Genomic DNA, 14,449 nt, shown 5'->3' with positions numbered 1-14,449 from the left:
TGTCAGTTGTAAATGTACCTAAGTTAGCAGCGAGCGAAGCGAGCTTGGTTTGCGAAGCAAACCATATAAGATTGCGTAGCAATTTTCGGGGGTTAGCAAGCGTTAGCGAGCAGGGGGCACAGCCCACTAGTTAGTGATAAATTTGACAGCGAACTGGTGGAATAATACTGTGCAACGGCTTTAGTGGAAAAAAAACATCAATATTCCGCAAGTGGTCAACTATAAATGGTCTTTTACCTTAAATATTATCAGGGCAATTATTACTAGATAACTGCTTTTGTAGCCTACAAGGACAGCAGAACAGTGAATACCGAGCAATTGTATGCCATGTGTATCTCTTGTAGACTAATTACTTTAAGACACATTAAAATTATGTCACATGCCTTTGGACTAATTCAAACTTTTTCAATGAAACGTTTAATTCGTCTGAATCTGCTTAAGTTTATTGCTATGAGCCATGCATGCTCATTGAAAACGATTTGAAATAAATGATACAATTCGATCAATGAATAATGCATTCTAAAGTTAACCTAATGACAAACGAGCTGATTGTTATCAGCTTAAAAAACGTGAAGTAAATTAAAATTACTAGAGAATTTTTCAAGCAGCCTGGTGGCGCAAAATGACATCGAATTTATGCAAAAAGCAAGATTTTTTCAATTAGATTACTGCGTGTCAACAATTTATCATACGATATAAGAGAGTTTCTTAAGCTGTGGGTCACGACCCGTGTTGAGTTCATTAAGACCCACGGCAGGCAACAGCCAAAATTTTAGAAATCTTGACATTTCTTTAACTTATAACAATTTTACAATTACCAAATATTTTTACTCAATATCTGAAAACAAAATATATGTGTGCGACAAAAGTTTTGTCTTCAACCTACGTAAAATCATAGAGTCGATAAAATCTAAAATTTGATATTATGATTAAGAATTAACCCCCTTCCCATTGACATTTAGCTTTCGCTCATGCTCTGTTAAAAATAAGTGAGTTTTCTCAGCAGTGAACTTACAAGTTGGTATGCTTTATGGACAATCAATGCTTGAATCTACCTAAGAAATTTCATTATTTTTATTAATGTTGTTGTTGCGTTTTTTCTAATCCCCCAAGAGGTCCATTCCAATTAGACCGAATCCAAAAGTCTAAAACTATCCAGAAAGTCTAAAAACAGATGAGATTTTGAAAAAACCTCGTCGATCTCAAAATAGATACAGTTTTGAATATGCTTGGGCGAAGCCTTAGCTGTCCTACATTTAGTGCAAAGTCGCCCCTGAACGTACGAGAGACATCTCAAGTGTCCACTGGCAAAGCGAGAGAAACAAGCCTGCTGACTTCTAAGTCCCTCAAAAAGCAAGGCACCTCCTAGATGTTTTCTGAAATACAGACTATGCAGAGGAGGAAACCTCCAGAGGTTCATAAGCATTTTTTTACACTCTGCAAAGACCTCATTGAAAATGGAAGGCATATCTGGCTGTAAAGGTTCCAAAGAAGCATTTTTACCCAGTGAGTCCGCCATCTCGTTACCTTTGATTCCAACGTGCGATGGAATCCACTGGAAGTGTACCCCAAAGTCCGCTGAGAGACTGAAGAGCATCCCCAAAATTGAAGCCGCAGCCCTGTCTCCAACATTCATCCAGTTAAGCAAGATTGAAGATTTGCTATTCGTCAGTATCCATATATGCTTGAAGTCAGGCTCAGCAATATTCTCAACATGTCTTAGGCCGTTCTCAATCGCAATAAGCTCAGATCTGAAAACCGAGCAAAATTCAGAATTTCTAAATTTGAGATTCAATGTGTACGTGGGTGTTTTAATAAAAACCTCACTACCTGAATGACCTTCGTTGCTCTTGCTGCCACCTGTGTATAATTGTAAGGGATCTGTTGGTATTTGGCTAATAGTTCCAAGAGCCCTTTGTCTCATAAATTCTGGGTTGTCGTTACTTTTATGGACCGGGTACAACAGCTCCGTGTGGTAATGGATACCAGAAAAATCAGCAACAGGGTTAAAACATGACTTTAAGGAATGAAGCTCAATTCGGCCGAGACATATTTTGGCTTTTTATTATTAAATTATATTTTTAAGTTTATTTTTAATCTAAAATTTTCAATTTGTACTCTGTCTTAAAATTAAAATTTAAGTTTAATTACCAAAAAATGCAATAGTATATTAGAGTATAAGTGAAAAAACTGACAGTTTTACTCANCTGCCATCTATGAGAAACAATTAGTAAAAATGTAATAAAATTGAAATAATAATAAAAATGTTTAACGGATTGATTAAATTAGCAGACTAAAAAAAAGAAGAAAAAAATCATTTATAGGGAAATTAATTTAAAAGTCAGTCTGTCAGGATAGAAAGCCGTTTATAGACTTATCCTTCATTCATAAATCCTTACATAATTTTACAGAACACACATATCCAACTTTCATAGGGTGACTTATTTAAAAATCAGAGCCTGCATACAGGGATAGAAAACCGTTTATAGGTTTTATCCTTCATTCATACAACCTTACATAATTTTACATATTTATAATATATATATATATATTGTATTCATATATATATAGTATATATATAATATTCTTATCGGTTTCATGCCAGGTATTAACTTATTTTGATTTATATTTTTTTCAAATATTCTTTATAACATTAGCAGCTTATCTGTTTAGTGCTGATGAAACTTGAAATTGAATATGTTTCTCCTTTTCTTTTCCATTTTAACTTCAATACCTTCTTCCAGTGTTTATAACTGAAATGCTAAGGAAAAATATTTCTATTTTAAATATCATTTAAAAGTGATTAAAGTTTGAAATTTGAACTTAGTTAATTCTATTGAATCGTGAGCCGCTAATGGCTACATACGATCAAATTTTCTATATAATTAACTATTAATTATGGACGTTTAACTATTATGACGTTAATCAGACAATCAAGAGTAGAATGTCACGATTTGTAATTATGATAAATCGTGCTTACTTGGAATCGTTATTATAAAATGATAATCTGTGTATCAATTAAATGCAGTTACGCATAATAATTTCAAACAATATTAAAATTATTGTCCTTTACAATTTAAACTAATTAACTCTAGACTACAGTTCGATGTATTAAATATATACAATGCATAATTATTTTTAAATTTTTTTATTTATGTCTTAGCTTATCAATTTATCATTTATAATCAATTATTTAACATTTACTGTACGTTGCTCTTGATTTTGGCCTAATCAAATAAAACAAAATGAAAAATATTTTAATTCTTCATAAATATGCCCAAAAAAAAATTTTTTTTTAAATATTTAGTTTAAAACAAATTCTGCATTACTGTGTTATTCAAAAAAGTAAACAAAAAAAACATTTCCAACTATGTCGGAGGTCATTTTGTAATGATCGCAATCTAAATAGTGCACCTGCAAAATGTTTTTAACCTATCACTCACAGAAATTTCATTTTAAAATTACGGTAAAATAAGCGACAGCATTTTATCCATCTAATTAACCATGAAGTTTACAGTTAGAAGCATTTTCTACCTTTACAGTTTGGAGACCGCAATATGATTAAAAATCTACGACTACAAAACTATGCATTTTTTTTAACTCAAGAATAAAAAAACCGTAAATAAAAAACTATGCGGGTTTTTAACGATTTACACCTCGCTTAGTTTATCCGTAAAAATGAAATTCGACTAGACATTTGGAGTTAGGTTGAATTGTGTTTTCTTATGGTTGAATTGTGTTTCATGAAATAAACCATGGAATGTGGCTTAATTAGTTTATCTGGAGGTGCCATCTAACGTGAGAGAAGAGAAATACTAGACTTTTGTGTTATGGAGCTCTGTAATCCACCAATTGGAATACTGGAAATTCTTCATGTGTTAAAGGAATATTGTGGTGTCAGCACGGGGATTTGAACCCCGGTTTAAATGGTCCTGAGATTGACATATTAGCCATTTCGGCTATAATATGTACTTAATCATACGAAACTAATTGATTTCATACGGTTAAAATAGTTGGTATATATAAATTCAGGTTTTCTTAGTAGGCTGTATTAGGTGAAGGTAGTCAGTAATTGATTTTTCGTGTAGTTAATAGTTTGAATACCGTTTTTTGCGGTTATTTGACTGCTTTGGTTGAATATGGTAAAATAATAATTAAATAAATTACTAATCAACCATTTTTTTCTGAAACATTTCCAGCAGTGCATAGTAGGCTACAACAATGCATTTTTTATAACTGCAACGTGCTATAAAATATGAGTAAAACTTGTTACGTCACATTTTCTAAAAAAAAAAAATAAATTTCTAAAGTAAGAAAAAGGATTTTAATATCAACCTAACGTGTCAGAAACTTACCACAAGCAACTTGTAAAACAAAAAACTTATTTCTTCGCTTCCGAACAAATTGAGTAATATATGAAAATTCTTGTCATGGTTTTATGACAGTGTTTCATTGAAGCTTTCACTAAGGTTTTGAACTGTAGACATTTTTATAAATAAACAATAACATTGTTTCCATAACTATAACTTTGATATAGTTAAAATATTATTTAAAGTAAAATTTATGATTGCGTTTTTTAAATACATTTTTCAATCTTTGCAAACAAAAGAGGAATAAATGTTTAATACGAAATGCGAATTAGGTATCAGGTTATCAGGCTGTATATTGGGACATATTATAAAACTAAATTTAATTTTGTAGTTCTTATTAAGTTTTGTTTGAATAATTTTATTTACAGAAAAAACAGTTTCAAATGCATTAACTTGCATAAATTTAAAGATTTGATATGTGTTTTTCGCAGCTTGTTTAGCAACTTGGCTTACAGATTATAAACTGTTGGAAATTTCTTGGTAACGATAGTTAAACAAAACTTTATTTAACTCTTATTTTACCATAATTAACGAAAACAGGCAAATAAATATAAAAAAGAATTATATTCAAACAGTTAAGTATAAGAAAAAACGTTTATTTATTGATTCTAACTAATACGATTTAATAACCAGAATTCTATCCACCCAACTAGGCCCACCTTATGAAGCCATTTCGTTCTGTGCAGTTGTGTACATACTGTAGCTGAGAGGGCTAATTGATCAATCTCATGGCCGGTTGGACAGGGGTTCGAATTCAAGCGTTGATGCAACAATATTTTTTCCCCATTCCTTAAATACATGAACATTTTCTTGCGTCCTGCACTTTTCAATCAGTGACCATAGACTAGTAGAATGCAAAACTAACTTTAACGTATAAATAGCACAGTATCCACAGAACTTCGATCTGCGTTTATGTTTTAATATTTTGGTTAAAAAACAATGCAGTTGTAAATGGTTACAAAACCGTATAGTCTTGTATTCACGGTTTTTAAACTGTATCAGTTGTAATAGGTTTCATGACAGTAAAGGCAAAGAAACGTTCCAAACCGTAAAATTTATCGTTAATCGGTTGGATGGACTGCTGTCAGTAATTTTGCCATAATTTCAGAAGGAAAATTCCAACAATGTAGCTATTACGCGCTGTTACGTAATGATAGATACGTTTATTTTGTACTGTGAAGTAAACCACAATATGTCCCAAGAGGATAAATGAAGCACTATATTTGTGATGAAAATCAATGTTATGTTAATTTTCTAATTATACATCATTCATTATTATAGTCATGCATGATTAAAAGTATCAAAGAAAAATATTGATTTAGTTTCACTTTAGGATATTTTTGAAGTAATATAGAATAATGTGTACAGAAAATATTTTAAGTTTGAAGTTTCTGTATCATCATTTATTTTGACTGTATCGGGTATTTAAGTATTACAGAATTTTATATTCCAAAAACTAAATTTTAATTCTAATCGAAGTATAAATAATTCTAACATTCGTAAATCTTTAATTAATCTTTACTCAAATAAATTCAATAGCCCTTTTTTTAATTCTTCAATTGAAATAAATTCTAAAACTGTTTTTCCTACATATACCTGTACCACACTTGGATCGAAGTTCTGGCTGTAGTGCTCTTGTAAAAATTTATTGCTCTTTCTTAAACACGTATTTCAAATAATAGCATTGCTTTGTTTAATTATTTTAACAAGATAATAATCAAACGAAACACTGCATTTAAAACTAAATCAATTCTAGATTTAGAGAAACTTCTACCTGTCACCGGACCATGTCTTCCAGTATTAGAGAAATTACTTCATGTTATTGTGTAAATTATGAGTGAAACTTCATGATTTATCCTAATTGAACCTTTTTTAATCAGAAATGTATGGAGAGTTTTAAATTCTTTCATAGAATGTTCCTTCAATTAACACTTCTGTCATTTCCTACATACTCAATCATTTTTGAACCCAATTTGTGTGAATGCTCTTGAAGATCTTGAAATTAGTTTTTCCTTAAAATATAATAGTCTAAACTCTTAGTTCATGTAGTGAAATTATACAGTCTAATGATTACTATCATTTGTCATACCTAATGAATACTAACCCAATAGCCCTTAGCAGTTACTAGCCGATATTAGCCCAATGATTACTATAAATTATTATGTTCTATTCTTAACTTATCATATACTTTCGTTTCTAAGTAAACTAATTTGAGTGAACCTAATTCTTAGATCTCAAAACATTAGAAGTAGCTTATTTTCAAAAGCGTATTAATGGTTAAAAGCTCGACCTTATAAACTTTTTTTTCGCATTTTTAAATAATTCGTCAAATCTTACGGTTTAATTTCACAAATTAAGCATTTTGCATATTTAATTTTAATATATGTTTATCATGAGAAAATATAATGAAAAAAATTTTATTTATTAATTTTATTAATACATGATGAAATTCAAAAACGTTTCATATTATGAATTTCCTAAATTCAAACATTTTGTTAAATGAAGAAATTTTATGTTTTGAAATATAAACATTGGATGAAATAAGCGTTTTTATAAGTAAATGTTCAAGTTAATTAAATTTTAAAGCCTTATTTTTAAAACTTTTCAAGACTGAACAAGCTATGAATGATGTGCTAAACAACGCTCTCTTCTTTTTATATATTAATACACCGGTAGTTTTACTTTCTTTTTTTCTTCTTCTAAAGAGTGCTTAAAAATAAAATAAAAACTCTACTTGTTTAAGTGTTTCTCACTTAAACAATAATGCTCTTGAATTTTCAACTTGACAAGAAAAGTAGCCCAAGTGTCACTCGCTAAATTTGTGCACAAAGAAGCTTCGAGGTTGAGAATTAAGGTGCGGAAACTTTTTGTTGTATTTCTCTTTGATTATGCAAACATGCATTTTTATGGAAAAATTCAAATACATCATTAAATTTGCTTTAAAAAGATAAAGATACAGTAAGTGAAATAAATTTCGGGATTTTATTATGCTATCAACAAAAATAAATTGGTATCTCTTAATTTGCAAATTAGTATTTTACAATTACTACACTACAAAAGTATTATAATATTGATTTACAATTAGTAATTAGTGCAAATTTACAATTATTACAATATTATACTACGAAATTAGTATAATATTAATTAACAATTAGTAATTGTTAATTAATGCCTACTATTTCGAGTGCGAAATATAAATTATTGTAGAAGTTTATATCAATAGTGAACTGCGATTTGTAACTAGATTGTAATTTGTAATAATTTAGTTACAGACTGAGTAATATTGGAAAATGTAATGTTTGTCTACAGTTTTTTTAAAAATTCAATTTTTTAAATAAAATTAATTTGTTTTTAATTTTATTCTTAAAAGTGTTGTTTATTCATCTCATTTTTTATTTTATTTTAGGTTGCGTCTATTAGTTGGTCAGAATTCCGAACAACGATAAGTAGGAAATACATTCTTCTTTCTATATTTATGAAAGATGCTATTTGCACTGCAAAAAGTTCTTGATCAAATTTTCGTAAAAGAGATAATCGCACCTTAAGTGTAGCATCCGTAAAATTAATTTTTATCGCAAAATGTTAAACTGTGATTTTTGCGGTAATATCCTTATAATTACAGTGAGTCAGTGGTTTTTACAGTAAATATTACGGCAAAAACTACTGTATATCGGAGTTTTGTTCAGCAAAAGTTTACAGTAAAATCACTAACACCCTGATTGCCGGTACTTTCACCGCAATTATATCCGGAAATTTTTACAATGTATATATATTATCGTCGGGTATAGAGCTAAAGTTAAAATTTAAGCAGATGAATTATTTCTTATTAGTTTTATGCTTGTTATTTGTTTATGTCGCAGAATGGTTTAAATTATGAATAATGATAAAAGGGTTATAAATTTTGCTCTCCTTGTTCACGAAGCATGACAATCTGCAGTGCAATTGAAAAAACAACATAAATTCTTCATGATAGATTTGAAAGCTTGACAGTTTCTTCTTTCTGTTGTTAATGCTATGAATGTTAGAACAGAATCTCAAAAAACTGATAAAACAAATTTTGAAATTTTTGTCCTTTATGTTGGTTATTCTATTGCACTTCAGCATTTTCATCAGGTATAGACTCCAGTTGATATTCGAGCATTTAAACTATTTCTTTCTTTCTGATTATGCGTCTGCAATTTTGCTGCTAATGCAAATTTATCAATATTTTGAATGACGATAAAAGGTTTATAATTTTTCAGCTTTATTTACGAAGCAGCTTCAGTTTAAATCTGAACACTTTCACTATTTGAAAAAGGATTGAAATTTTGATAGACGATAAATTCATTTTGATGATATAACGTGATGATGACGATCACGACATTACGATGACACACATGATGATCAGGAAACAATTGAAAATGCACTGTCATCAGGTGCAGAAAACCCAACGAGTACTCTAAGCAATCAATTGTAAATTAAGATCTTTTAGAAACGAACTTCACTTACTTCAATATTAAAATGTAGTTACATAATATAAAATAAGGTAGCTATCTTACCCAATAATGATTGGTTTCACCTTTAAAGGATTAAAGACTTTTCATTGGCAATTTCTTGAATATCAAAATTGATAAAACTCGTTTCGAAATCAAAAATATACTTTACTGGAATAAAATATATTCATTGAATTTTGCTCAATCTTGCACATAAAGGAACAAAACTGAGATACTCTATTGGATTTTATTTAAAAATAAAAAGCAAAATTTTTTAAAAGTTTGGTATACTTTAAAATAATTCAATTATTTTTATTTGGAAGGAAAAATGTTACGCTATTATTTTGGGGTGGGAGAACTCCAAATGAAGAGGGATTTAAACTTAATCTGTAATTGTATACTGTGAAAAATTCCAGACCAAATTAAGGTAAAAAGTACTGGCACCCTGAGTGCAGCATCCGAAAAATCCCCTTTACATTTAAATCAATTTGATCTAAATGAATATTAATAAAAAGATTAAAAATAGGGAGAAAATGAAAAAAAAAAACGTTGATCGAGCTGTTCTGGGATGCACTAACTGTAAGCTTTTAATTAATTGGTATAGGGTTTTATTTATATTTCAACCGTAAGTATATGCTTCTTTAGTTATTATACGAAGCAACTTGCATAACTCATGATTAGTAAAAAAAAGCAAATGCTAATAAAATGCATTCTGATAAGAAAAAACAATAAAAAGGATAATTTTTATAGAGTGTTTTCAAATTATAAACACAATATGAGCTTTGTGTCTTAAAGACATAGCATAATGTCGCAGAAAAATTTGTTAGCTCAAGCAGATTATGTAACAAGAGAAAAGATATTTGCGACAGATTACCTTAGAAACAATCATCCGGGTATTCAGTAATCTTCGCTTGCGAAATTCATAGAAAAATGTAGCAATTAGGAAGTTAAACAAATTATGAACTACGGAAATCCATATTATCAGCTAGAAATATTGAGTACATAGTTTTCGTTATAAGAAGATTAAGTTTTGTTTCCAAAAATAGTACTAAAGAAATACTGTTTTTGGAACAAACAGTTAAAAACTTACAATTTAAAACCAATCGAATCTATCTAAAACTATTTATATAATAACCAAACTGCATTACGACTTTTAATACTGGAAACTGAACTATGTTATTCAGCATTAAGTATTCAACATTAATTTTAATACAGAGAATCAAACCAGTAAATAATGGTTAATATTTTTCAGACTATTTTGCAGATAAGACCAGAAATTTAAAATTCTGACAAAAATCACCAGACTTAGATACAACATTCAAAATTTAAAAGAAAATTATTTGTAGCTTGTAACGTAGTACACTTTTAAAAACTTAGTAATACGCTGAAACACAAAATCTTATAAATTTTCTGCTTCCTAAATACGGCACCAAGTAGAGCCATAACTGCTGACTCTTGAACTATATTACGTTATACTAAACGGAAATATGGTTCAGATTAACACTTTGGTAAGTTGTAATAAATTTATTATGTATTAAGATTCAACGTACAATCATTACTGTTCAGCATTAAGCAGTTTTTTATTGATTGAAATTTTTAAATTCATGATCCTTTAACATTAAGCAAAATTTAGAAACAAATCATAATGATTTATTTTATGCTAAAATTAAGCGAAAATCTTTTAAAATTGAAAGTGTCCCGTGATTCTAAGAACTCTGAAAATCACAGCTTTACAAAACCCATAATGAATAATTTGAATATTATTTACATATAAATAATTGTAATTTCGAATTTTTCAAAGTAACCGAATTGCATTACATTTTAAAGGTACCACCGGTTCCTTGAAATTACTATTTATCAAATAAAATTTATGGATTGTTTAAAAACATACTGAATAGTAAAAAAAAATTTAAGCATTGTATTGAAAATTTTGGTTATTTAGAGTAATCTAGAATTTGAACTCTCTAACTTCAAAATATTCTAAATTTAGAATGTTCTAAATCTTATAAAATTTAAAATATAAATTTACTCAAATATCAAAAGCTTTATCCAATTTTGTACTTTTTCGAGGGAAGTAATAAGATAATTCTAAATAAGTGTTATACAATTTAAATATCTCTCTATATCGAAAAATGATAAGAGCTGCCGAAGCTGCCGCTGTTTTGTCTTTTTAACTTAACGTTAATTAGTATTTTCAACATAACGTTAATTAGTAATAATTAGTTCGAGAATACAGCCCGCTGGAATAAATGCAACTTCATATAGTTGAAATTTGTTATGCTGAATGGACCATATTTGTTTATGAATTTAATAGCGAGTTTTTTTTTCGAAATTTCAATTTTTTCGAACAATATTGCAATTTTAAGTATTGTTTGTGTGAATTATTATTATTATTTGCTTTGCTGCATAAATTCTATGAAACTTTGAAACTTGAAGCTAGTAAGGTATACAGAAAAAAAGTACAGGGAATGCGACGGAGTAAAAAATTCAAAAATTAATTCGGGAATTATTAACCGTTAAACTTGATAGAAAAAAATACAATGTTTAATTGATTTGTAGCCCTTAAAAATGCAACTACGGAGATAAAATTTGTGATGATGAAAAAGCGTTTCTTATTTTTAAACTTAGCGTGAATTTTGTTTCGAAATTCTAAATTTGTTCGAAAGTTATTGCAAATTTAATTGCCTTTTTATGGTTTTTTTTTTCAGCTTTTCTTTCTTTGAGTATAGAGTATTTGTTTATTGTAGGAGAAAATTTATGCTTCAGTCACGATAGTTCTTTCTTTATCTTACTAGCTCGTGATCGAGTAAATAATATCACTCAAAAGTAGCAACAAAAAAGAAAAAAGAGAGAGAGAGAGAGATTACATTTTGCCAAATATAAGAATCGCTCTCTATTTGATTTATTAAAAATCTCATCAAGGAGTAAAATAACATCTCTTTTAGTTATTCGTGTTAATTCAGTATCCTTTAGGCTAAACTTCTTTCCGCAAGTTCAGATGATTATTTTTCCAAATCTAGATAATCCTTCAATTCGTTACAATTAACACATTAAAAATATGTTCTTACATAAGGCTATAATAATTTAATATTATGAAAACGAAATATTTTTTTAGTGGAAAGTATTGACGTTTAAGTGGAAAAACAATGATGAATGCGAAGCAATTACTGCGTTTAGCGAGCAAAGCCTAGTTAGGAAAAAAATTATATTTTATATCGTCTTTGTATTTTCTTTAAATAATAATAACTCAAAAGGATATTAATAGCAAATTCGAATTAATATTTTCCTGATTCAATGATAAATAAATTTTTACATTAAAATATTGCTAATATATATTACAATAGATTAAACCTAGGGAAACGTTTAATCTAATATGTTTTAATCCTTGGTCAGAATAGTCATTAATTAAATTAAATTAAATTTATTTACAAATCACATAAATCTTTAAAATTTCTTATTAAAGGTTAACTGACCTGTAACAATGGTATACAATGGTATAACAATGATGTATGCAAAGCAATTACTGTGTTTAACGAGCAAAGGCTAGTTAGGAAAAAAAAATTATATCGTCTTTTTATTTTCTTCAAATAATAATAACTCAAAGGGATATTAATACCAAGTTTGAATCAACATTTTTCTGATTCAATGTTGAATAAATTATTGCATTAAAATATTGCTAATATATATTATAATAGATTAAACCTGGAAAAGCGTTAAATCTGATATATTTTAATCTTTGGTCAGAATAGTCATTAATTTAATTTAATTAAATTTATTTACAAATTACATCAATCGATTAAATTTTTTATTAAAGGTAAACTTACCTGTAACAATGGTATACCAGTTTGGATAAGAATTCGAAGGAAAAATAGGAGTGACGTACGGTGCGCGTACTCCGTTTTCAGCTAATTTCCTAAATCCCGGAAGTCCGACAACGTCCTGGTCAGGATAATCCCACCGACAACCGTCCACGAGTATCAAAAGCAATTTATTCGATCCGCCACCGGAAGTGTTATCAGTGTCGCTATAATAACCGAAAGCAAGTAATCCTTCAATAAGTCCCGAAAAGAGGAAAAAGAGGACCGCGAAAATCATCGCATGTGTTCCCGATTCCGGGAGTGGTCGATGAGTTGTGTGTGCGTCAGTTGATATCCGCTTCTGAACTTCATCTGACTGTCTTCAGCTGAAGGCATGCTGAACTCATCGGCTGTTCGGGGAGGGAGGAAGATTGGATAATGTTTTGTTCTAGGTATTTGGAATGAGAGAATGAGTAAGACATTAAAATGGATAATCGTTTTCTCTTGAAGAGAATTGTGCTTCTGTGCTTTCGAGTGGGTGAATGAACGGAATTAAGGAGCTTATGCTTTCAAATAATATTTATACATACTTATAAATCAGTGACACGTATTTATAATATAGATTCAATTTATTTCCAGTTTAAAATTTTATAACCGTTTAAAGCAAAAATATATAAAACGGTTTAATGTAACAGGATAAATAGTTCGTTCCAGAAATAGTTAGGCTGAACAAAGTGTAAAAAATGAAAGAAAACAAGAAAAACTTTTGATCTAAACGTTGGATTTTGTGTTATTGCGTACAATTTTTATAATTGATTTGGTAGATTTTAATTATTACTACAGATGATACTTTAAGTTAAAAACCCCGACAATAAAACGCACTTTATCTGAATAAATACCGCATTTTTCTTCCATGGCTTCGAATTTTTGGTTCTAAAATAATAGCAGAAGCAATCTAAAATTTTTTTTATGTATTTTAATACATTTTTCAAACTATTCAAACTAATCTTAAAGTTTTAAATATAATGAAAAATTTCGTTGATTCTAAGATTCGCGCAAAAAATAAAACATTAAACTATTTATTTATTTCTATTTTTATATTTAATTTAAATAACTGGAAAAATTTTGAATATGAAGCATACGTATTTTTACATTACTTTAAACGATGCAACTTTAAATTTCAAAATTCAAACTGTTAGTTTACAAAACACATAATTAACTCAAAGAGAAAAAATTCTTTTAAACGACTTCGTTCTAAGTATGTCAGAACCAAGATGTTCCTAGTATGCTAGATAATATCAGTATATTTGTCAATGCTAAATTAATAAAATAATAAAAAATTGATTAATACTATATAATTTTATTTTGCATTTCATTCTGCAAAGTAAACTGTTCCATTGAATTATAGTTTTGATGAAAATGATCATTTTGTTAGCTATCGTACTTAAATTGTTAGATAAAAACTTGACTACACTGTAAAAATTTCGAATCACATTTCTGTAAAAAGTGGGAATACTCAGGTTAGTAGCAATTTTTACTAAAAATTCATTTTATCGAGACATGTTAAGGAACAATAAATCTGATTTACAATAATTTTTACATTAATTATTACATTAAAAATGACTAGAAATTACGGCATAATATTTTACGGTAAAAATTGATTTTAACGTAAAATAGATTTTACGGATGATGTACACAAAGTACTAGTATATACGGTAATTTGGTCTGGAATTTTTTTCAGTGTAGTTTATTAAAAAAATTGTTTAAAACGACTTCGTTCAAAGCTAGTATTTTGTCATTTCAAACTATA

At 28.6% G+C, this 14,449-nt stretch overlaps 1 protein-coding gene across 1 annotated transcript in view; it reads right to left on the bottom strand.

The window, feature by feature from the left end:
- The window catches only part of LOC107442975 (glycerophosphocholine cholinephosphodiesterase ENPP6-like), an 83,017-nt gene extending 69,983 nt beyond the window's left edge, over positions 1 to 13,034 (bottom strand). The window contains exon 1 of the mRNA XM_021146256.3: positions 12,667 to 13,034. Within this exon, the coding sequence (XP_021001915.1) occupies positions 12,667 to 12,937 (271 nt within the window). The 5' untranslated portion in view covers positions 12,938 to 13,034. The remainder of the gene's footprint in view (positions 1 to 12,666) is intronic.
- Between the last annotated feature and the right edge of the window lie 1,415 nt (positions 13,035 to 14,449).

This window comes from Parasteatoda tepidariorum, chromosome 3, assembly GCF_043381705.1.
Source record: "Parasteatoda tepidariorum isolate YZ-2023 chromosome 3, CAS_Ptep_4.0, whole genome shotgun sequence".
In the NCBI taxonomy this organism is placed as follows: domain Eukaryota; kingdom Metazoa; phylum Arthropoda; class Arachnida; order Araneae; family Theridiidae; genus Parasteatoda; species Parasteatoda tepidariorum.
The sequence above is the reverse complement of the archived record's forward strand: the minus strand, read 5'-3'. Positions and strand labels throughout refer to the sequence as shown.